Source organism: Sphaeramia orbicularis, chromosome 17, assembly GCF_902148855.1.
Source record: "Sphaeramia orbicularis chromosome 17, fSphaOr1.1, whole genome shotgun sequence".
Taxonomy (NCBI): Eukaryota; Metazoa; Chordata; class Actinopteri; order Kurtiformes; family Apogonidae; genus Sphaeramia; species Sphaeramia orbicularis.
This window is the reverse complement of record NC_043973.1, coordinates 33517190-33542113: the sequence shown is the minus strand read 5'-3', so window position 1 is coordinate 33542113 and position 24924 is coordinate 33517190. Positions and strand designations below refer to the sequence as shown.

At 38.1% G+C, this 24924-nt stretch overlaps 1 protein-coding gene across 1 annotated transcript in view; it reads right to left on the bottom strand.

The window, feature by feature from the left end:
- Positions 1-5864: 5864 nt before the first annotated feature.
- The window catches only part of LOC115436799 (epidermal retinol dehydrogenase 2), a 64538-nt gene continuing 45478 nt past the window's right edge, over positions 5865-24924 (bottom strand). The window contains exon 7 of the mRNA XM_030159738.1: positions 5865-6055. Within this exon, the coding sequence (XP_030015598.1) occupies positions 5959-6055 (97 nt within the window). The 3' untranslated portion in view covers positions 5865-5958. The remainder of the gene's footprint in view (positions 6056-24924) is intronic.

Genomic DNA, 24924 nt, shown 5'->3' with positions numbered 1-24924 from the left:
TTTTATTATACACTACGAACAACAAGTTAAGGATAGTTTTAATTTTTGGGCTTTTTTTTTTTTTCACTTGGGATTCTTGCACAGCGCTTTTTACTTTTTGTGTGTGAATTGAATTGAAACACATTTTTTAATGACCGTAGTTTTATTTACAAATGACAAAAATGACAAAAAAAACAGAAATATCCTTAACTTTTTGTTTGTAGTGTATATTTATGCTTGTGCTTGTAAAAAAACATTTTGAAAATTCAGTAGTTAATAATTTCCCTATAGAACATGGCAGTACGTTAATATACAACATACTTCTTATCTACAACGAAAGGAGTGACTGATAAGTTTATACTGTAACGTATAATGAGATAATTTACAGTCATGTACAGTTCAACACTTTGGTTACACAGTTATCTGTTCTGTCAATCAAATTATCTCAGAAATATCCATAAAAAAAGAACAAAGCAAGTGGTGCCAGGCACAACAAACCCCGCCCCTCGCACCTATTTCACCCATTATAAGCAAATGGAAGAGAAAAAAAAAAGTAAAAAAAAAAAAATTCATAAAAAATCTGAACTTTGACCTACTGTTCCCAAAATATTAACAGGTCTAATCTGGGTCACTGGTAATCTAGAAACCTAATATGGTCTGAATTTAACTAATAATTCTGCTGCTAGAGGGTAAACAAACGAAGCAAAAACACAGAGGTCTGGGTAAAAACCTCAAACTGATCTTCTGCCTCAGACCATGAACGCATCAGCTGCTGTTTGTCCTGTCAATAAAGAACAAGAAACACAAGCACAAAACATTCATTTATTTATTTATTTATTTATTAATCAACTCTGAGGAATGAAGCAGCTTTAACATACAAATATCGAATGGAAAACATACAATAAGGTCCTAATATTATCCCAAACCTTACACAACATCCACATCACTGACACTTCTTTGACTCATCTGTGCTTCTGTCTTTGTGTTTGTTTCATTTTAAGGCAATTAGGGTTTAATATTATTATTATTATTAATTCTGGTCCATTAGAGTGAGCATTAGTAAGTGTGCATGAAGGAAAAATAAAATATAAAGGTTAGTTCTGTCTTCACTGCTCACTAAAAGGTGCTTTTTTTTATGACACCGCTCATTTGCATTTAAAGGGCCAGTGCACCAAACCACCTTTGTGGTGTCATTAGTCAGAAATGGTGTTGCAGATGGACCTGTGGATTTGAATGAATGATGAATTCAGAGCCAAGCAGAGCATTTACAGTTTATGGAGACCACAGGGACATGATTAAAATGCAGAATTCCATTTAAAAAAAGCTAAACATCACTCCTTAAAGTTTTTTTTTTTGTTGTTTTTTTGTGTTGACACCATCTGTACTTCATGTTTTCCAGATGGCTGCCTGACATGAAGAAACTCCATAAAACAACTACTTGGCTGATAAACTATGCTAACAGCACCAGCTAAAGACCTGATGTGTGTTGATATTTGAGCAGGATTTAAAAGCTTTCAGTGGGTGGAACCATTGGCTTCACATGGTGAAGTATTAATTATCTAAGAAACCCTTTGAGTTTGAGGGTTCACAGTTCCTGAGTACAAACACTTGGCTTTGACACTAAAATGGCTCACTCTGACTACGTTTACATGCACAAAATACTCTGGTTTCTGCAAGTGGATAAGATTTCTGTGGAGTTTTTTGAATAAGTGGTTGAAGCGACGGAATATTCGATACACAGAAAAGGGGTCGATGCCTTCAAATGTCCTTTATTAGAACAAAATATGAGTCAAATTGGGTTTTGCTATGTTTTTCACTGGTTTCAGTCTCATTTGAGCTGTTGTGGAAACCATCTTCCTCTTTTAATCAGTGTGTTGAAAAAAGCTGATGTATTGATAATATTTGTAACATCCAAACACCTGTAGAAGCCCTGAGTATTTTAAGCAGTGATGTTTAGTGTTCTTTAGACTGTACTGTTCCATGGAATAGTGCTGAACTAAGTTTTATTGGGTTATTTATCAGTACAGAGACTATTATTAACCCTTTCATGTATTAGCTTTGCAATAATATTTGCAATAATTACTGCTAATTAGCCGTTTTTGGTCTAGTTATAGCACTACAACACCAAAATTTAAACATGGATTATGTGATTGTTTTTTTGTAAATTATCAGATAATAACTTATTACGTAATCGATGTTCACAACACTTTGCCATTCTTGCTCATCCTGAATAGTCAACAGTTCATTTAAAATTCAAAATTAATTTTAAAATTCTAATTTTTTAAATTCAAAATGAATGTTAAATGAAAGATGATTGTAAACTACATTAAACTGAATTACTGTTCGTTTTGAGGTGCTTCAGTCAAACCAAGACAAAACTTATTCTGCCAAGTCTTAACATTTAATCTTTTCAAAAATTCTTTAAAAGAAAATCTATAAAAATCCAAATATTTAAATTTAGCCTTTAACCTGCACACCGCACCTCTCATAGTGGTAAAGAATATGTGTGTCAAATTGGAAAGGAATCAGGTGAATATTCATGGGGAAAAAAAATCAATAGGGTAAATTTTCTTAGTTTAAATTTTTAAAAAATGTGTAAAAAAAAAAAAAAAATCCCCAAACTGAAATTCAGCCATAAAACTGCAAAAAAACCCCCAAAAAAACAAGTTGAATTTAAAAAGAATCAAGTGAATAGTTTTGGAGAAAGTGTTTGGACAAAAATGTCAGATGGACGGACGGGCAGAACTCCTAGTATTTATGATTAAAGTTGTGTTTAATCATAAATACTGTTCCAAATAAACTGTAGTATATGTGTTCCACTCCAAAGGATCCAACTGGACACGTTTGAGTTCTTGTCTGACAGTAATAATCCCACTCATCCTCATAATAATCCCTGCATGAAAGGGTTCAATATGCACTGATATTTGGGAAATCCAACTAATGCTTAAAATGACTCGTTTCTCTTCTGAACCACAAATATGGATTGTTCTTTTTGAACACAGATCTCCATTCCAGCCCAAAACTACTGATGACTCTGTCTGTGTTGATGAAATAGAGCTGACCATAAAGGCAGACGATCACAAAATGCAATAAAAGCATTAAATAAGAAGCGTATTCTAAATACGAGCTGATTCCAAACCGTTTCCATGACCTGTTTGTATATGGAATATTTCTGTGCATGTAAATGTAGTCGAGCCAAATGAACAAATTAAAACCATTTCACAGGTTGAACCTGATTTAAGAACTCACCTCACAATGCAGAAGTAAAAATACTCAAGTATGGCTTCAACTAGGACGCAGCAACTACATCTGACTAGCTCTGCTTTTCATAGACGCTACCAAGACATGTGATATTATAACAGGAATAGACTGATGAGGAATAAATGTGTGTGATATTATAACAGGAATAGACTGACGAGGAATAAATGTGCGTGATATTATAACAGGAATAGATTGATGAGGAATAAATGTGTGTGATATAACAGGAATAGACTGACGAGGAATAAATGTGTGTGATATAACAGGAATAGACTGATGAAGAATAAATGTGTGTGATATTATAACAGGAATAGACTGACGAGGAATAAATGTGTGTGCATTAACATTCTATTGATAATGGGCGGAGCTAAAAACTAAAGATAATGATCTAAGATGCACCGATGAACTGGAATTGGCTGGTTTTCAGGATTTTGTGCAGATCAAATTGGCATGTGTTCAGTGACACAGACATTAACACACAGTCTGAGTGGTAGTAACTCAGTACCAGTGAAGAAGAAAAAACTAAATAATTGCAGGAAACTTGGAAGTGTGGGTGATACTCTGCAATTAATTACAAATATAGACAGAAAAAGCTGTTCAGTGGACTTGTGCAGTTTATTTTAAGATTTGTTTAAGTGAGAATTAGGTTAGGATGTGCAAATCTGGGGCAGTTTGAAGGATATAATTTTTTTTTTTCTTGTACTTATCAGTTATTATTGGTATAAAATACACTCCATTACATGTAAGTATAAAAGTCTTTACATATGGGTGCTTCTGTGAAACTTCTCCTAAAAACAGGACAGAGGGACTAAAAATTCAAACCAGATGGAGACGAATGTTATGAAGTGAGTTTGGAAGCACTTTGGGTCTATTTTAAAAATAAAGATTTACTGAGATAAAAGGAAACTATTTTTCAGATAAAACACATTTTAGATTATTTTTATACAAAAATCTGTGTGTAACACGATAAAAAGGACATGAAAATTATGTGCTACTATTTTTTGAATATCTTATTATGCTCTCACAGGTACATTTTGGGAATCAAACTAATTATGCAAGGCAGAGTGTTTCACAAAAATGACTGCTGTTGCAAAATCACTCACGATTTATTTGTGTTTAAATGGGCAAGTTCTGCATGTAACGCGAGTGGACACAAAACCTGGAATGAGACTGAGGTTCATGAAAAACCTGCGTGTCTGGGTTAGAAAAACCACTAGGATCGTCACATTTAACAGTGTCTTTATTTAAAGTGCTTTGTAAGACCATTTACAGCCGTGTTTTCAGATCTAATGCACTGACACCTGGGTAGCTTTTCCTGTCCCAGTTTTGGTCCTGTTTTTGGACCCAATATTTTATTAAATTTCATACATTTTTGCGATGGCTCAGAACAAGAGTATAGTTTTTTCGGTATTTATCTGAGGTCATCATTAGGTCCATCCTGGGGGAAAATATGTCTAGTGCCATGTTTCTACTATGTGGTACAGGCTCTACTGGGCCTTTTTGTGTTTCCATGACGTAAAAGAACCTGGAATCTGGTACCTGGTACTAGTTTTTTGGTACCTGCTCCGCCGAAGTTCCAAAACGGGGGAAGAGATACTAAAACGTGACATGTAAAGACTGCAGACCACTGATTGGTCAGAGAGTTGTCTCTGCGTCATTGTGTCATCAATGTGCGACCCTCCATTTGAAAAAGCCCATTTGGAAGTTGACAGTAAACACACCCGGAGGTGAATCCACATGAGGACAGAACCACACTGGGGTCAGATGAGGAGGTTCACACATTTCTGTCTTTGGCGGCTGATGAAAAAATTCAGTGGGAGCTTAACGGGACAACACGCAACGAGCGAGTTTATCAGCAACTGTCTGAGCAGACGACGCAGAAGATACACAGCGCATCGCTATGACGACCAGGTAGTGTAAAGTCAGTAGTATCCTGGAATGGAAACGCTCTGCAGGAATAGGACCTGAGTCGAGCGGGCATGGACCCAGTTTCATAGAAGCACCCATGTATGCTGTCGATTTTTAAAAGAGGAAGGAAATTGGAAATCTGTGGAAAAAAATCCATCATGAAAATGACAATCAGTGCATCTGTAATAAGGGCTTCTATCTGCAGGTAGTGTGCGTTAGTACAAGAAGTGACTAATGAATGTGTCATTTCACAGGAGAAGCAGAAGAAAAGCTCAGAGTAATGAAAGTTAGCGAAGCTTTCCAAAAATATCTCACCACTGAAGTTTGGCACAGTTTGGAAAAGAACTGTTGTGCGCCTTCAAAGTGGATATTTTGGTTTCTGTCGGTTATACAACATTATGGCCATTTACTGTTGAGGTAAAAACTGTGTAGATGATCAATACTTTGATGGAATATTAGATTAAAATGGCAATTAAATAAAACCTGAGCTGCACTTTTAATGTGTCATGTATATTTTCTACTTTACTGTGCATAATTATTGATGGTCATATATTATACAGACTAATGATAACGTAAAAACAAATACATTATGGTTATTAGTGCTTAGAACACAGATTATACACTGGAAGATCCATAAAAGTAATGACATTCAATAATCTGAATTCACCTATGGGATGTTGAAATGATAAAGGCCTCAAAGTCTAACACAGCCCATGTGATTTCACTCTTTTCCTGCCTGGCTCAACAGCACACAGGCAGGTGTGGTGTAAAATGGACAAGTTGAATACTTCCACGGTTCCCTTTGGTCCTGGTTTACTCCTGTTTCCTGGATCGTCCCCTGAAGTGGTCCATGAGGTTGAAGGCTCCCAGGTACTGACCCAGCAGAATGCCCTGCTTCATGGGCAGGATTCTGCACAGACCAACAACACAAACACCATTAGATGGAATCATGGATGAGGAAAAATTAACCAGATGAGCAAAAGGCAGATGAGACTTTTAACATTAGAAAATTTTAAAATGAAAACATAAAAATAAGGCTCAAGCAGTCCAGACCGCTCCAAAATCACACAAGTCCTTATTTGTAATACTCTAGTCGCTTTTCCATTGACCCTCAAATCGCCCAAATATAACTTAATTACAAATGTATCTAACAGAAAAATGACAATTTCGCCAAAAGTCTCATTTTTCAATTCAAAGTTTTGGCTGGTTAGAGGTGGTTTTTTAGGCGTAGCATAAATGGTCTATCACACAAAACTGCAATAAAGAGCTTTTATCACAACTAGAGTGAATTTAAAAAACAGATGATGTACATTACAACAAGAGAAGAAGAAACGTGTGTATGTGTGGACACACCAGGAAAACATCATCATTTTTAATTTAGTACGACATAGAGGGATAATATAGAATAATAATGATGAATATATCTGTAAATCAACACCATATTTACGTTCGTCTCTGTTTATGGAATGACTTCTCGTGTCATCTTGGGATAATAAATAAACAAATCATCACATTTGTGATTTAATGGAAAAAACCAACATTACACAGTTGTGTTTTTTCCACATTTAGTAAATATGGGTAAAGTTTTGCGCAGATGTCCAATGGAAAAGCGACATCTGACATGTACATGTTCTGAACCCCCCTTTAATACACAACTCTACAGACATCAAACCCCGCCCCCATCCCATCTTCACCCAGGTTTTGATTTGTTTTTCACGGCTGATATGACACTGATTATTCCACATCAAGACAGAAACCTGAGAAACTCCAACATAAAACTTTGTAAACCTTTAATTGCAGAAAAAAAATGTTAATAGTGAGTGTTGCACTAAATAGCAAAGCAAAAACAAAATCACACTGTGTATGTAGTGTGTAAACATCAGGACCAGCAGAATATGCAAAAATATAACAGTAACCATATATTATACTGGATACAATACTAGAAAACAATACAAAACACACAGATGATAGTCCATATATCATCTTTTTACAAGTACCTCTTACTAATACTACTACTAATAATAACATAATACTGTATAATATAGAGTATAATGATCATTTTCAAGTCTGTGTCTAATTCTCTAATTAATTTATCTCTTTTCTCTTCTGTATCATTGTTTGTCCTTCTTATTATTCTTTCTTTTTTAATATTTGTTATCTGTTATTTTGCAGTAAATTTTCTGGGACCTATTTTATGTCACATGATGCTGAAAGACGCTGGTGTTTCCAGGTAATAAAGCTTTTTTTTTTTTTTTTTTTTCTGAATCTGAGCACTATTGACTTTTTTCTTACTGCTTTTTCTACAATGCACATTTCTGAGATACATCCTACTACTGTTTCAGCCTTTCTTTGTTTCATTTAACATTTCAACATGTATCATCAGTTTTCGCAAAAAAACTGGAGTGATACAAACAGCACTGGTATCAGATATAAATAAAAGTGAATTTTCTTAATCGATTGTTGGTTACTTATGATGCTATGGGTAAAGAAACAGATTTTGCTGCAGAGTTTTTGGTTTTTTGATTGATTTTCATGGATAAAAAAAAACAATAGCAGTGGAAAAATGCTGAATTCCATAACTGGTCATTGTAGATATGTAGAGATGTGAGACGTATCATCACTCTTTTTTTTGTCTTTTACTTGCATCTTAATGACTTACCCTGACATTTCTTTGTTTTTTTTAGTCTATTGTAATGTTTTGTTCTGCTCGATATAAAACACACTGCTTCATCAGAGTATAAAACGCACTCCTTTATCATTGTCTTCTCTAAACAGTAAATATTGCAGACTGAAAAGCTGCTCCATAACGACTTTCTTTCATTACTGTTTTCATTCATTCAGTATTCAGAGCAGCCTCTCAGTCTAGACAAACCATCATTAGCATCATTTATTCGAAATATTCAGTTTACACACTGCTTTACTGTGAATTCAACAAATATGCTCAGACTGATAGTGTTGTATTTATGCTTATTGGTCCTTTATACGAGCTGAGCCATTATGACTTTAACTATGGCTCAGTGTTTATAGAACATGGGGCTCAACTGGGATTATGTACAAATCACAAAAATGACAGCAGTGGAGTGAACATAATAAGTCTACGCTGCACATCAGACTGGATACTGGACAAAAAACTAAGATCTGATAGTTTAATTCTCTTTTTTTTTGGACAAAACAGATGTATTATTTCTATTACAGCAGCGGTTCCCTGATTTTTCATCAATAACCCGAACACCAAGACCACCCAAATCAATATTTTTGCCCTCACGTGACCCCGATTTACACAAGTATGTCATGAATTACCATAACATGTGCATTTTTCCTGACACTGACCCTATCTGGAACGTCAGAATGTCAATGACGGATCTGTAGGTTATACCAATATCGATATAATCGCTGCTAACTCTGACAGCTAATATTAGCTACATACCAGTTTTGATTGTGATCGATCTGGAATATGACGTACAGATGGTGTCATTAAAACGATGGATAGCAGCGCTGTCAAAACTGTGCTACTCAGCTAACGTTTGCTTTGAATGGACCGTTTTTCAGTGTAGATATAATATTTTATAGATGTACTGGGCCGTGGGTTTGTGGTGTCACAGGTTCGTAGGTTATTTTAGTCTGTTGACAGTGATATTTTAGTGTCTGTCCTGATTTAACTGTTTGGGTTTAGTCTAGGTTAAGTTGCAGTTTTTACAATGTGTGCTTTTGCTGATGCTGTTGAAGAAATGATGAAGTATTACTGTAAATCTGTCAGTAGCACATTCAGCTACTAAACTGGAACTAGCATAGAGCGTGATTTTCACAGATGCTTTACAGGGTCTATCAAAAAAAACTATATATTTTGGGTATAGTTTTTAGAGTTACCCCTAACTCTAACCCTAACCCATCCTGTCCTCAGTGACATTTTCAGCCTAAACCAGTTGAATTCACTTTGAAAGGCAGGAACAGCTGCCATGGGTAAAGAAATGAAACTGACATGGTGTCCACAGTGTTAACGCTGTAACCTGGCAGTTTGGTGGAAAACAAGATGGATGCCCATTGGCCCCTCCCATGAGCTTTGATTGGATTTAAATCCCACCACTACTTCACTCAAACCAGTTTGAACTTGGATTGCTCAGTTTGCTCCTGCTCACTCATGCATGTAAACCTGGGTCTGTAAATGTGGACGAATATCCTCCAATCCCCTACAGACGACCAGAAAAGAACATTACAATAATTATCAAAAGCAGAACTGGGGGTAATTTTATACACCCTGTAGAGCAGCGTTTCGCAGCCTTTTTGGATCAAACACCCCTTTACATTATCATGACCCTCCTGCCCCCACAGGAGGCCCCCTGCGCGCAATCTGTAACACGTTGTTGAGCAGGGGGAGTGGGTCTGATCGAGTTTATAGCCTATACATTACATAGGTAGGTACATATGGTCATATCTGATGACCATGAAAAGATGATAAACTGTATTTAACACCAATTATTGACAAGGATCGATAGGATTAATGGATCAACAGGTTTTATATCAGTAGATGTTTTTAGTTGCTGGGGGGTGTTTGGGTCTTTATGGGTTAAGCTCAGTGTCTGTTAGTAGTTTCAACAATCACAGCACAAAAAAAAGAAACTTCAACATTTGCAGAATAAATAGAACCAAGTTTTCTACTGTTGTAACCTATTGTGTGTCTACAGAGAACAACTTTACTGATATAGTTTATTTATCCATTATTCCCTGTGCTTCTGAGGTACAATGAACTACAATAACAATTAGTGTTTGTAAGTGAGACTTTTATTACCTCCGCCAAGGAGGTTATGTTTTTGCCAGGGTTTGTTTGTTTGTCTGTCTGTCTGTTTGTCTGTCCGTTAGTGTGCAACATAACTCAAAAAGTTATGGACAGATTTTGATGAAATTTTCAGGGTTTGTTGGAAATGGGATAAGGAAGAAATTATTAAATTTTGGTGGTGATCGGGGGTGGGGGGGCCACGGGGGGGCCCATTTCCAACAAACCCTGAAAATTTCATCAAAATCTGTCCATAACTTTTTGAGTTATGTTGCACACTAACGGACAGACAGACAGACAGACAGACAGACAGACAAACAAACAAACAAACCCTGGCAAAAACATAACCTCCTTGGCGTGGGGGGGCCCACAGGGGGGGCCACTGATCAGCCTTGGCGGAGGTCTGCGCTCTCCGAGTGCTTCTAGTTGGCAAATAAATCATAAGTCATTTTGTGTCACTGCCAAAACTTTTGGTTACAATGACACAGTCGGTAAAAATTGAATGCAATGAAAAACTAGTAGTGGAAAGTTCCTTCTAGTGAGTAAGAACATTTCTTTCATTCATTCATTTTCTGAACCTGCTTTATCCTCACTAGGGTCACAGGGGCGGAGCCTATCCTAGCTACTTATGGGTAAAGGCGGGGTTCACCCTGGACATGTGACCAGTTCATCACAGACTGAATATATAGAGACAAACAACCGCTGTCACATTCACACCTATGGGGGATTTAGATGAACCCATTAACCTATCAGAGCATGTGTTTGGATGGTGGGAGGAGCCAGAGTACCGCAGAGAACCCACACAGACACAGGAGAACATGTAAACTGCACACACGGGCCATGGGCTGGTGTTGGATTGGACCCAGGACCTTCTGTCTGTGGGCACCAGTGTTATCCACACTGCACCAGTGTTATCCACACTGCACCAGTGTTATCCACTGCACCAGTGTTATCCACACTGCACCACTGTGTCCCTCATTTCTATGTAAAAAAAACTGCCCTGGAAATTCCCATTTAAAAGTCAGTTTTCTTCAGTTCTTCATGATGAGCTGGATCTGCACAGACCTCTGAAACCCTTCAGATGACACACCGTCAGCTGGACAAACCAGAGGAAATCATCTGTGTCAATGCTAACTGCAGGACTATAGTCCACACATGAGCCTCGGTGGAATTACATATTTACACTTTAGTTTTAACAGCCATCAGATGCCATCGTGCTCGTCTTCTCTCGCTGTTTTTGGATGACTAACAATCCTCCGACTAACAATGACTGTCTCCAAAGACGGAGCAGAGACAAGGCTGCAATATTCCAACAACACATGATTAAAAGCTTGAATACAATGGCTTTGATGTCAAATGAACAGAGGTGACAGCCGAGGCACCGGCTCTGTTTGTGTGTGCTGTGTTCCAGAAAGGAAAAGCTTTCTAACAGAAGAATGGCTCTGTCCTCACACAAATGGACCAGAGAGAGAACAAATAAAAAACAGAACAAGTCAGGAAGAAGTCTCCAGAATGCTCCCTCTTATCAAATGTAATTAAAGGGCAAAAACGACTGAGCTGAAGCAGTGAGGACTGGAGCTATGGGAGGCACTTGTCTGAAATGGGACAGTGTCATTTCCATTTGACTGCTCAGATATTCTGTGTCTGAATTGCTTGTGTCAGATGTTTCTTGCTGGTGTTATCTGAGCACAGGTACGGTATGTTCACTGATACTATTACCTTAAAGGGACATACCGCTGATTATACATTACTGAGGCCACACATTTCATTTACCAGGTTTATATGATCATTATGAGGTCAAGTTATTCATCACTGCTCAGCACTGCCAACAACTCCTGCTGCAGCTGTAACTGCTACACCTAAACATGGAGGCATTTGACACTAAGACTGCCATCAGAACAGGCCGCCTGGGGTCCTCAGGTTTTCTTCACAAGAGAATTCATTCATTCACTCATTCATTCATTTTCTGAACCCACTTTATCCTCACTAGGGTCACAGAGGCGGAGCCTATCCCAGCTACTTATGGGTGAAGGCGGGGTTCACCCTGGACATGTGACCAGTTCATCACAGACTGAACATTTAGAGACAAACAACCACTGTCACATTCACACCTATGGGGGATTTAGATAGAACCTATGGGGGATTTAGATAGAACCCACACAGACACAAGGAGAACATGCAAACTGCACACAGAAAGGCCCCATCCCCATGGACTAAAGGTCCCACCCCCATGGACTAAAGGCCCCACCCCCATGGACTAAAGGCCCCACCCCCATGGCCTGGTGTTGAATTGAACCCAGGTCCTTCTGTCTGAGGCTCCAGGTCTATCCTCTGCTCCACTGTGTCGCCTATATCACAATACAAGTGTCAGAAAATGTCTTGCTAATTCTTTTGCACCTTTGTTTTCACAAAGAACTTAACTTTCGATATATGCTCATCACTTACACCCCGGTAAGAACACTCTGGTCAACAGGCAGTGAAAACTTACTGGTCCCTCCCACCAGATCCAAGACAGGGGAGGCAGTTTTTAGTGTCTATGCCCCACAAAAATGGAACACCCTCCCTGATGACATACCACATCAGAAGTCATTTTTAATAACAGTTAAAAACGTACCTTTATTGGACTGCATTGTGTTGAGTTGTGTGTGCATGTGTATGTATGTGCGTGTGTGTTACTGTGTACCACTTTGTCTGTACTTATAATTTCCAATAGTTTACTTCGTCTGTTCATCACTGTTCACCTGGTGTCCCTTTTCCACACTCCTCTCTGGGGGAGTCACTGCTGTTTCAGCTGTAGCCCCCTGGGGCCCAATGATGACAGGATCTGAGGTGACTCATCTGCAGTGTTGGAAATAACGGCCTTAAATTCCAGTAACAGCTATCATTACTATATGAAACGTTCCAACGCCGTTCCCGTTAGTGTCAGTGAACTGTGGTGTGTTACTGTGCACTGACATCAGCTGTTCTCTGTCCTGACTCAGACAGGCACCAGAGGTGTGACATTCACGAACGATTCCAGTCTTTTGACTGGCTCTTTTCAGTGACTGATGAGAACTGATTTGTTTACGAGTTGTTCTTCTATTCAAATTACCCACAATGCCTTCATGCTTCACCTGTGTGTCCATGAGTCTGAGTTGTCCACGCCCCCTTCTCCTGAACGACTGATGACATCTGCGAGTTTGAGTTGTCCCAGCACAACACAGGCACCTGAACGCAACTATGTTCCAGCTAACTAAGGGGAGGAGTTATCAGCTAACTAAGGGGAGGAGTTATCAGCTAATTTAGGGGAGGAGTTATCAGTGAGTCTAACTGACTGGACTGGATACATTTACCACTGGATCAGGAGGAGCGACTGAAAAAAGAGATGTGGGATTAACTGGAGGAGCATCTGCTGTTTTCTTTTACATATCTGAAGGTTTTTCAAAAAAGTAATGCAATAATTGCTTTTCCTGGTAACTAATTACATTTACCAAGGAGTAATTCTGTAACTAATTTAATTACTTTCTTGGGAAAGTAACTAGTAACTATAATTACTTTTTAAAAGTAATTCGCCCAACACTGCTCATCTGTGTCCTGTCCTGACCTGTGACCCCAGACCTCCTCCCCCACCCTCACCTGTCTGGACGGACCCCCTCATGTGCCCCCCCACCCTAGTACATCTGTACAGGCTGGAACTCCATGTGCAGATGGACATCCATCAGTCCTGGTTCATCTACAGTCTGTCTGTCCATGGAAGTGGATCTGTCCTTCACTGTGGTTCTCCCCTAAACATTGTCAGAGTTTTGTGGATAGCCGAACAGTTCAGGAGTTACAGTAATTTGAATAGTGTAAAGTGCAAAATGCAATCCCAGAGACTGCAGTTGTTAAAGGGTTAAAACCAGTTGTACTGATTATGCATTTCAGCTTGTCTTTTTTTTTTGTTTTGGCAGTGACACAAGCTGACTTTTTGACAAAAATGTGATTTATTTCCTATTAAAAGTCCTTAAAACCCAGAAAATGCTTAGAATTGGTCTTTGATTTACCTCAGTAATGTGTAAAAATACCAAACACATGACATTTCACCCTGACTTTACAGTGTATCTGTAAAGTCTGTGCAAAGTACTCTATAAATTTGAGGATTTCACTGCTTGGTTAGTGGAGTATAATTTACTACTTTATTATCGGTGGAAATGGGCTTTAGAAAAAAAAAAAAAAAAACACAAATACTAAAGTGACAATGGCACAAATCTTGTTTTTGCAAACCTTGCTGATACAGTTCATTTACATTTTTTCCCCACGAGTTTCTGTGGTTGAATAATTATAAGTGTTTAATAAGTTTCAAAGACTTTAATTGGAAAATAAATCATGTTTATGAATAAAGTCAATGTGTGTCACCACCAAAACTTTTGGCCACAACTGTAGAGCAATTGGAGGTAATTCTAAGGAGGATAAATGAACAACACATCCTTTGCAAACCCAGTAATTTGAACATTTTACATGATCTAAAAACTGTTGTGCAGTATTAAAAATAGTTACAAAGAGAAAGTAAAAAAGCGTATGTTTCTAAACCTGTTTTGAGCTAAATGGAATTAGACCACTAAACACGCACGACATTCAGATGATCCACGAAACCAAAAGGATGGAAAAACGATATAGAAAGAGTAGGAAACACAAATGAAAAGAAAGCAAAGGAGTAAAGTCTTATCTGTGAGGAAAGAATCTGAAATAAGGAATGAGAGGTGATGTGGGAAAGAATCCCAGAGCACAAAGGTGAAGGAAAATGACTGACCAATCAGTGTCAGCGAGTGCTCAAACGGTCTGAGATGTACAATTCCAGAGGGATGAGAGGATGAGCGGTGGGTAATCAGAAGGCCTTTGTTCAGCCGTGGACTGAACTGCATGTACGTCTGTTATGAGCCTGAACAGACCCGTGGACAGACTCATGTCTGTGTTCTCAACATGTAGTCTGGGTTTGGAGGACGACTGACACACATGCACTGGACTTGTTTTGCAGCAGAGTTGAAAACAATATTAAAAATAAAGCTGACAAATTATTTAATCGAGGATTTAAAGGAGTGATATTTGGTGTGCTTTTTTTTTTTTTTTTAAGAAATTCTTCCTTTTCCCTCGTGTCCCTGTGGTCTCCATCAACTGTAAATGCTCTGCTTGGCTCTGAATTCTTCATTCATTCAACTCCACAGGTCCATCTGCAACACCATTTCTGACTAATGACACCACAAAGGTGGTTTGAAGCACTGGCCCTTTAAATGCAAATGAGACACTTCAGGCCCCACCCCCTCCAGGTTGTTGCCCATGCTTTCAGTCCCATTCAGCCACTTAATACAATCAACAACTGAACATTTTAGGTAATGGGCTCCAAGTTTGGACATATTTTCAGTTTTTACTACAGCCGCTGCTGCTGATAAACTATTATGTCGAACTCTGAGAAATGTTCGTCAGAAGTCTGAACCTGACATGTGCAAATGTCACGACGTAACTAGTTATAAAACGTAACACATTAAGCAGGAATTCAAACAGGTTGTAGAAATCCACTGGATTTTTGCCTAAATGAATATAAAGATAGCTTTGCAGCAGCTGGAGGGTTCAAATTCAAACTGTCTGAACTATTAGAGTCCAAATACACAAAGAAATGAAGCACAGACTAAGAAAAGTGGGTTTAGATAAATATGAGCCCCTTAAGTTAATGTTTTATTCCAAATATACCACAAAAAAAAAAACCAAAGACCCTGAAAATACACTACATGTCAACACAACTCCTTCAAATACAGGGAGCACATAATAATGTAAAGTCACAGAGAAACTTTAAATGCAGGAACTTCAGCACAAGAACAAGCGCTGCTGTAAAGGTCAGTCATATTAAGTTGAATGCCAGTTTGTCACAGTAGTCAGCTCCAAAAGCTTTAGTTAATGAGTGAAGGGAATAATCCTGATATTCAGAGGGACACATGCCACACACAATCACAAAGCATTCAAAAAAGTACAGCTTTATTAGCAAGTTCAAACTAACCAACAGGACATATCAATACCCTGTAAGAAGACGGGGCTATTTTAGGGGTGTACGAAAATATCGGTTCTACAATATATCATTTCACAATACTGTAGTGATATTAAAAAGTACTGTATTGATATTTTTAGGTATTTATTCAAATGCAGACATGGTGGAGGTTCATTTTTGTTTTTTGTTTGTTTTTTTTGTTTATTTATATATTCACATGGGTATTTTTGCTCTGTTGTTTGTACACTACAAAAGTAGTACTGTGATATTGGAGGTCATACATGCAGTTTTTTGAAACTGATTATGCTGTTTCGTTAAATATTGTTTTTTTTTCAAGCATCCTAAAAGCCCTTTTTACTGTCTGAAAGAGGCAGATGTTAGTTCCTTTGCTGGGATTACAGAAAAATAAAGTTCTAATGTTGGATGATTCAGGGACTGTACACTATGTATTCTTTTAACAACTAATAGAATATGAATATTTGTGCAGGATCTTACACTGTAATGTCTCTAAAACCACATTTCATGTATTTATTTTGTGTGTGTTTTTTTTGTACAGGCAAAGCCACATTATAACTTTATTTATCCAAATCCTGCACTTTGACTTTTTACAGAGAACAGTTTTGTGATACATTAGATCTTGTTCTGATCAAATAAAAATGTGTTTAGTATTTGTGCTTATTTTTGGTGTAATCCAGTTTTTCCAGGAAACAGGCTAATCCTTAAAAAAACAAAAATATCGCCTTGTTAACAGTATCATGATACTGATGATCTCGACATATCATATGGTGATCCTAGTATTGTGATTTTTATCATATCATCAGACTGTTGCCAGTACACAGCCCTAGGCTCTTTCAGAGTTCAAATCCTGTCACACCCCATATTTTTTTTGCCATAATGCAGGTATAACTATGACACATAGCACAGTCAGAGGCCCGACACTCCCCTCCCTCCAGTAAAAGCATTTGTATGTTATACCTTCAAACATACTTTACAAAGTATTCTAGTTTCCTGTCTCAGACCACTTGAATCACAATACGCTGACAGGGGAAAAACGGTTGAATTACTATACGATGCCAAACCAGCTCAGGCAGCGCAGCTTTAACAGCACAGCCCATCAATCAAACAGGACAGATGTAGAAATAAGGTCATCTGCATCAGAAACAAACCGAGCGTGTGGAGCGCTTTGGTCACGCTGCATGTGTGTGGTTTTCTGCAGAACAGCACTGGTCCTCATTTCAAAGGAAATGACCTACATGTCAAAAAGTGACCAGGTCAAAGGTCAAGGCCCTTACTCCAAAATGAGGCCAATGTGGGTGTTGGTTATAGCGCTGATGACCACTGGGATTTACTCCACACAGCCTCAGCTCCCCAGACGTACATTAACCCTTTACAGGACACTCAGAAATACTGGGACATTCAACATTTCACCTTTAGTGTGTTATTGGAGGACAGAACAAGACTGTATTACTTTGGTGAAAGTTTTCAAAATCTTGTATTGTCATGTAGAAAATCAAGGTCAATGAAGTTACTATATTTGGTTCCTTACCCATAGGTGGAAAAAATATATATATAAAATTCTTGTGCTAACTTTCCGGGCCCTACATGGCCAGGCCCCTGCATACATTGCTTCCCTGATCCAGCCCTACAGCTCAACTCGTAGCTTGAGGTCTTCAGGACAGCACCTGCTGATGGTTCCACGGACCTGTTTTAGCACACGCGGTGACAGGTCTTTTAAAGCTGTGGCACCACGTCTATGGAATGACCTGCCTCTACACCTACGGTCCATGGACTCTGTAGAGAGCTTTAAGAAACACCTCAAAACCCTTCTGTTCAAAAAGGCTTTTTAGTCTCCCACCTGACCCAGGACCACCACAGACTGATTACACTCTATGTATTCATCATAACATACTCCATGTGTCACCCCCCCCCCCCCCCCCCAGTCTCTCTATATCTCTATCGCTCTCTCTTTTCTCCTCCTTTACTCTCTCTCTCTCTCTCTTTAACCCCAACTGGTCAAGGCAGACAGCCATCCTTCAGGAGTCTGGGTCTGCTCGAGGTTTCTGCCCGTTAAAGGGAAGTTTTTCCTCACCACTGTCACCAATCACAAGTGTTTGCTCCTGAAGGATTCTGTTGGGTCTCTGTAAACTTAATTTGATTCTGATTTGAATTGATAAAGCACTTTGTGACTCTGTCTGTGAAAAGTGCTCTATAAATAAAATTTACTTTACTTTACTAAATTAGCAGCAGTATATTGTGACGGCCCCAGGGCCTCTGTGCTGCCTGTCTGTGTGTCTGTGGTTATGCTATCTTCCCATGCATTAGTACAGTAAGTGTGCGTAAAGGCGGAGCCTGGGAATCGGGAACACCTGCGGCTGATTGGTTCCCAGTCTACAAAGGATGGCTGTCCAGACCGCGCTCTCTCTCTGCCACCAGCTGGATGCTCAGCCCGAGCCACCTTTTGTTTTATTGTACTTTGTGTTCTGGTTATGGTTTCGTTGGCACTTATTTGTTACTTTGTAAAATAAATCACGTTTAGCATTGGTCCTCCGTCCTCCGTTTGATTGTTTTGTTGTGGTCCCCGAGCCAGACCATAACAATATATAAAAGATACAAGAAAAGCACATGTAAGGTGAAAGGAACATGTATTTAGAACATTAGACCAACACTAGTGCTGGTCCAGACCCCTGTCCACATCCACATGACCCCTTTAACATCAGTCCTTACATGAGTACCCCATTAGAGGTGGACCTGACAGACCCTGTAGACCACATTGGACCTGACAGACCCTGGAAACCACATTGGACCTCAGATTGTGGACTCACTGTCCTCACTGGAACTGTTACTTTCACTGTCTTGTAATTGTGTGCGGAAATGATCAAAAATAGTCACTTGCCCAATAAAGGGTTAATGTACTAAGTAAATATTGTTTTTCCAAGCATCTTTTCAGTCTTATTCTTTTAATTGTAAGTTCTAATCTGTGATCTGGTGGTCCATCTATAACTTTTTCCTCCATGAACTTCCTACCGTACTTTGCGCTCTATAAGCCGCTACTTTTTTCCACACACTGTGAACCCACGGGTCTAAAATGATGCGGCTAATTTATGTTTTCTGGGCTAACCATTGATCCGGCTGACGAAGAAGGAAATAGAGCTGCTGCACGTAAGCTTGGCATCAGTGAAGCGATGGTGAGACGTTGGAGACAGGGTGGGTGTGGCTTATAGTCTGGAAGGTGTGGTATTTCTCAGGTAAAACAGAAGCTTCCACGTCTGCTGCATCGGACGTTGATTGACAAGTTTGTATTGATGAGCCTCACTTTCAGAGTTCTGCTTTGTTTAATGAAACTTTTTTTTTTTTCCTGACAGGCCGCGCCACTGTAGTCATGATTAATAGGTACCGCTAATATTGCAAAATGACTTAGTTGCGCAACACTTGATGACATTTTTAACAAACCATTAAACTAGTTAGATTCTATTAGATTAGATGGAACTTTATTGATCCCTTAGGCAGAGCCCTCAGGAAATGAATGCTCCAGTAGCAGCACAACATGGAATGTACACATATAAGAAATATTACACAACAAAAGAAAATAGTAATAACAATAGCGATTTAAAAAGTTGTGTAAAACAGGCTATTGCACATTAGAAAGTACAAGTAGAAATAAAGAACAGAATGCCCTTTATTGTCATTATACGGAATGTACAACGAGATTAGAGAGCTTCTCCTTTTCAGTGCAAACAGGTGATTATATATAAAATATAAGGTACAAAATATGTACTGATGAAGTCCCACAAGGTAGTGTGGTTAGTTTTATATACAATATCAAGATAAAAGGATAGAATTGAGAATGTAAAAAATGTAAGAATGTACTGCACAGGACGGTTGAATATATACAGAATAATGAAAGTGCACATGGTGATTAATATTCACAGATGGATTTATGTTACATGTGGGAATGATTATGTTGCACAAGATGAATGAATGTTGAGGTAGTTACATATACATATTACATATTATACGTATTGTACATTATAATGATGGCTGTGGTCATTATGTTACATAAATAGTCAAGTAGTAATAATAAAAATAAAAGAGTAATTATATGATGTTATGATATACAGGGTGGGGAAGCAAAATTTACAATGAACATTTAGTTGTTTTTTTCTCAGCAGGCACTGCGTCAATTGTTTTGAAACCAAACATATATTGATGTCATAATCATACCTAACACTATTATCCATACTTTTTCACAAACTTTTGCCCATATGAGTAATCAGGAAAGCAAACGTCAAAGAGTGTGTGATTTGCTGAATGCACTCGTCACACCAAAGGAGATTTCAAAAATAGTTGGAGTGTCCATAAAGACTGTTTATAATGGAAAGAAGAGAATGACTATGAGCAAAACTATTAGGAGAAAGTCTGGAAGATACTATTAAAGAAGAATGGGAGAAGTTGTCACCCCAATATTTGAGGAACACTTGCGCAAGTTTCAGGAAGCGTGTGAAGGCAGTTATTGAGAAAGAAGGAGGACACATAGAATAAAAGCATTTTCTATTATGTACATTTTCTTGTGGCAAATAAATTCTCATGACTTTCAATAAACTAATCGGTCATACACTGTCTTTCAATCCCTGCCTCAAAATATTGTAAATTTTGCTTCCCCACCCTGTAATATCTACAGTATTTTTATTATATATACAGTCGCAGAAAAAATTCTTAGACCGCCCTTGTTTTCTTCAGTTTCTTGTTCGTTTTAATTCCTGGTCCAACTAAAGATCCATTTGTTTGGACAAATATAATGAGAACAACTCAAACAGCTCACAGTAGTTTAATTTTAGCTCATAAAACTTTAATTTCACAGCTGATATCTATCCATTTAACATGTTTTTCTTGATAAAAACCCAAATCCCTTCAGTTCTTCCATCAGTATCTGTGTCATTGTACTGACAAAAACAGTGCTTTTATTCATTCCATGTTTTCTTTTCAGTCTGTTTTAGTCCCATGACACACACAGGAGTTAGGACTGGATTCCAGAACCGTTGTTTTTGATGACTTTGGATGATCTAATAATTTCTTCAACGACTGTATGTGTGTGTGTAGTTTAATAATAGCAGAACTACTACTACTACGCCCCTTTTCTCCAGATATGGTCACTTCTCCAAAAAGCCAACGTCCAAATTGCAAACTAGTGCCGATTACCCCGAAGGTGAAGAATCCTGAAAAACCTCTGCCCAATGAGTCCAAAACAAACCCAGTCCAACGAAGTTAGAATTAAACACAGACTGAAGCACCAGGGTCTATAGCGGTGTTATCAGTCTTCAACATGGTCAAAAATAAAATGAATTTATTGAATACACACAGAGTAATTCCAGGACAGATTTTCCATGAACTGCTTTTATTAATTTATGTACCGTAAATATGACCGTATGACCACCAAATAAACCAGCAGTTGTGGTTTGCAGCATCGGACACAAACATTATCCTCCTTCATAGTGCCCACAGAGCCGCGGTGCCCACTGCTATAAACACAGTAGGAGTCTCCATAAAACTGATGGTCTGCTCTAACTGTCTGTATAAAAGGCATCCGCAGGTCTGTTGGAGTCTACAAAAGGCCGTAAACGCTCTGTAAACACAGAGCAACAGCAGATCTATGTCTTTACGTCTGGGTTTAGTGCTTCTGTTATGGTTTTTGTCCAATTTGGATTCACTCATGCCAGGCTGTAGAGCACATTGGACTTTCTTCTGCCTTAAAATGACTGCTTCAGCTCCAGGTGTGAGGGCATTTTGTGCCCACATGCAGCAATTTATGAATCAGTGTGTGGGCAATATGCGTAGTGAGGATTCCATTCTCCTCCTACACCGCTACCATGACATATCATCTACCTGTTAAAATAATATGAACTTTCACTTAAGTAAATAAAGAGTCAGACCTGGATGAAAATACTGCTCAGTCCCATTTCACTGAATTCAATCAAAATAGCAGAACACCGTACGTATTAGCTCATTTCTCTAAAGCCTGACTTCGCCATTCAGTGGTTCTAAACTCAAAGCTCTGGTTACAGATGGGAATGATAAATATACATGTTCACTTACACAAATGATCAATAACAACATCTGACCAGTGGAGCAGGAAAGAAAAGTTCATTTATAAGGGACACATTTTACAGGTTAAACACTGTGCTCATTGCAACTGAATTCAAATGAACTGAGCTTCTTTTGTGTAAATAAAGGAACACAGGTGACTTTGTATCATCTTAATCATGCTTTTCAGGTGATTTTATGTCATCTTAATCTTGTTTTTCAGCAGAATCATACAGATTGCAGCATTAAAAGCAATGTTGAGATGCTCTGACTACACTAAAAGTCGCTTTAGATCAGCTGAGAAAAGTGTAAATACAGATTTTAACTTCAATCAACAGTTTGTATCATTAATTTTCGTAAACGTAAGTCCAATAACAGTCATGACCTTGGGCGTATGCAACGGTGCCGAACACAATGTTGGAGATCATTAAAAATTACTGCACTTCTACACTGTGGAATAATAATAATGGAAAAAACACATCATATTTTCATACCTAAGCCATACAAAGATTTCACACCCTCATGCCCTTAAATCATATTCAACAAACTGGAAAAAAATTAATTATGTTGCAAATGCACTAAATGAAATATACCTTATACATGATACATAATTGCACTCACTACTACTGTGTTTAAGTCTGAGGTTTTATATTGGCTCAAAACTGCCATGTTTGGAAGTATGGAGAATTTAGAAATATTAACTATGTTTGAAAGTCCTTTACTGCACAGTGGGAAAGAATTATTAAAAAAATGTGATGACAAATAAATCTGCTCGGTTCTTAATATATAAATACTGCACATAAATAGTTCCTGTGGACTGTGAATTTAACCGAAATGCAGATGCTGCATGGGTCTGTGTGCTGAATCTGTGCTAAAATAAAGATAAAATAGGGCTGTTTGTATTATGTTTTAATTGTATAACCTGAAATACGGATCAGCTGTTTCTGGTCTGTCCTCTGCCGTACATTTCAATACTGCGACAAATGATCGTAACTCAAATTGTGGATCATGACTGTAATTAAAAGAAACTGTTGTATAATCTTTTTGGCTACATTACCCAAACCTGAAGGACAATGTGATGCAGGTTTGATTTTATTTTATGTATTTATTTTATTATTTATTCATTCATTCATTCATACATGCATATATGCATGAGGTGTCATGTACTGCTACTGGTCACAGTTCACATCACACCATTCACATCTGTGCTGATGTTTGACAGACAACTGAACTATTAAGTCCTGCTTCCCACCAATGGTTTGGATGAAATTAATATAACTGTTATGTTCATGTCAAGGTCAGTCACAACACAGTTTTAATGTTTTATTAGTTTTGATCCCCATTCTTCCTGAGGTCATTAACATCAAAACAAAGCACCATAATCCCCCACAACCCGCTCAACAAATACGATACACGCAACACAACAGGAAAACCAAAATTCAACAGCGAGCACACAATGCAAAACTATTACAATAACTATAATAGTACCAACAACAAAAATAAATAAAATAAAACACAAAAAGAGCTCAACAAACAAAAGAAAATAAATCATCTAGATGACGTCACTATAGGATGTGCAATAGCTCAGTTATTCTTGGGTAAATATGAAAATTCTTCATCTTTTAGAAAAACCAACTGCTTGAATTTCTGAAATTCAAAGTTGTGGTAAAATTGTGATGCTGCTCTAAATTCCAACTGCAGTCAGATTACAGTACGTTCTCACATGCTTTGACTCAGGTCATTATCCACATTATAAATGTGAATATCCAGCTCTGCACCTGCTGCATGCTCATCCACCATCCTTTAACTTCTCTGACTTTATCAGGAAGGTTTTCTTGCATGAAATGGTTAATTTTGTTCTGTACTTAGAGCATTTATTACATGTGGTACATTGCTTTTAATTTCCTGTTCTTGTCCTCTGTCTTTATTGGCTTTATTGCTTGTGATCAAAGGTTGTATCAATAAGTGAAGCTGGATGTGAACTCCACCAGAGCAGAGGATAAAACACCTTGTGTCTAAAGATAATGGGGTAAGCACATAGAGGGCATTTTGGGACGGAACATGGCCTAAAGGGAGATGCTTTTAACAGTCAAGTGAAAAGGGTCTGCAGTGAACGCTGATGAAGATTTATAAAACATCCAACTGAAGCGCCCCCAGTCTGCGGTTCCTCATTTCTTGTAGATGTGAGTCTGAACCACCATCATGACCCTTTTAAAGCAAAATATGGACTTTTTCAGTTTGGAGCGCTTGATGAAATGTGAATCCAAAACACAGTGTCAAGACTGTTTATTCAGAACTCAGAGCCAAGAATGAGAAGAGAAACCCATCGACTGCAATGACACAGTTGGTTTGACTCAAAGGATGATCTCTAAAGCCCCCCTCCCCCCATCACAACAACTGAAAACCAGTTCAGGAGCTTTAGTGCCATTGTGCTGGCATGTTCACTTTTGGGTCACTTACTCCATCATTTTATATCTTAAATGATAAATGTGCTAAATTTCTGGGCATTCAGCTAGAATTGAATATTCACTTTGCAGTTTACATTAGTGTGAAAAAAGAACCTTTGTTTTATCACAACCTTTACAGAAATAGTAGTGATATTCCAAACTCAACAGCAGGGGGAAGTTGTACATCAGAACACACTTTGGACTACAAAAACCAGCAATAAATTAACCCTTTCATGCACAGTGGTCACTACAGTGGACATATTCAAAGATGTTCACTTGTATATTCATGGATTTTGGGAACACTTATGCATCATCTCATACACTGACATTCATGCCATTACTGTAACTTTGCTGTTCTTGATAAACCTGATCTGCAGTGACATGTTTGAGTGGAAATCAGTTGCTTGCTATTGTTATTAGACTGTAATTAACAGATGTTTTTAAACAAAAAAAGGTTTTATTTTGCATATTATCTCCATAAAGTGAGT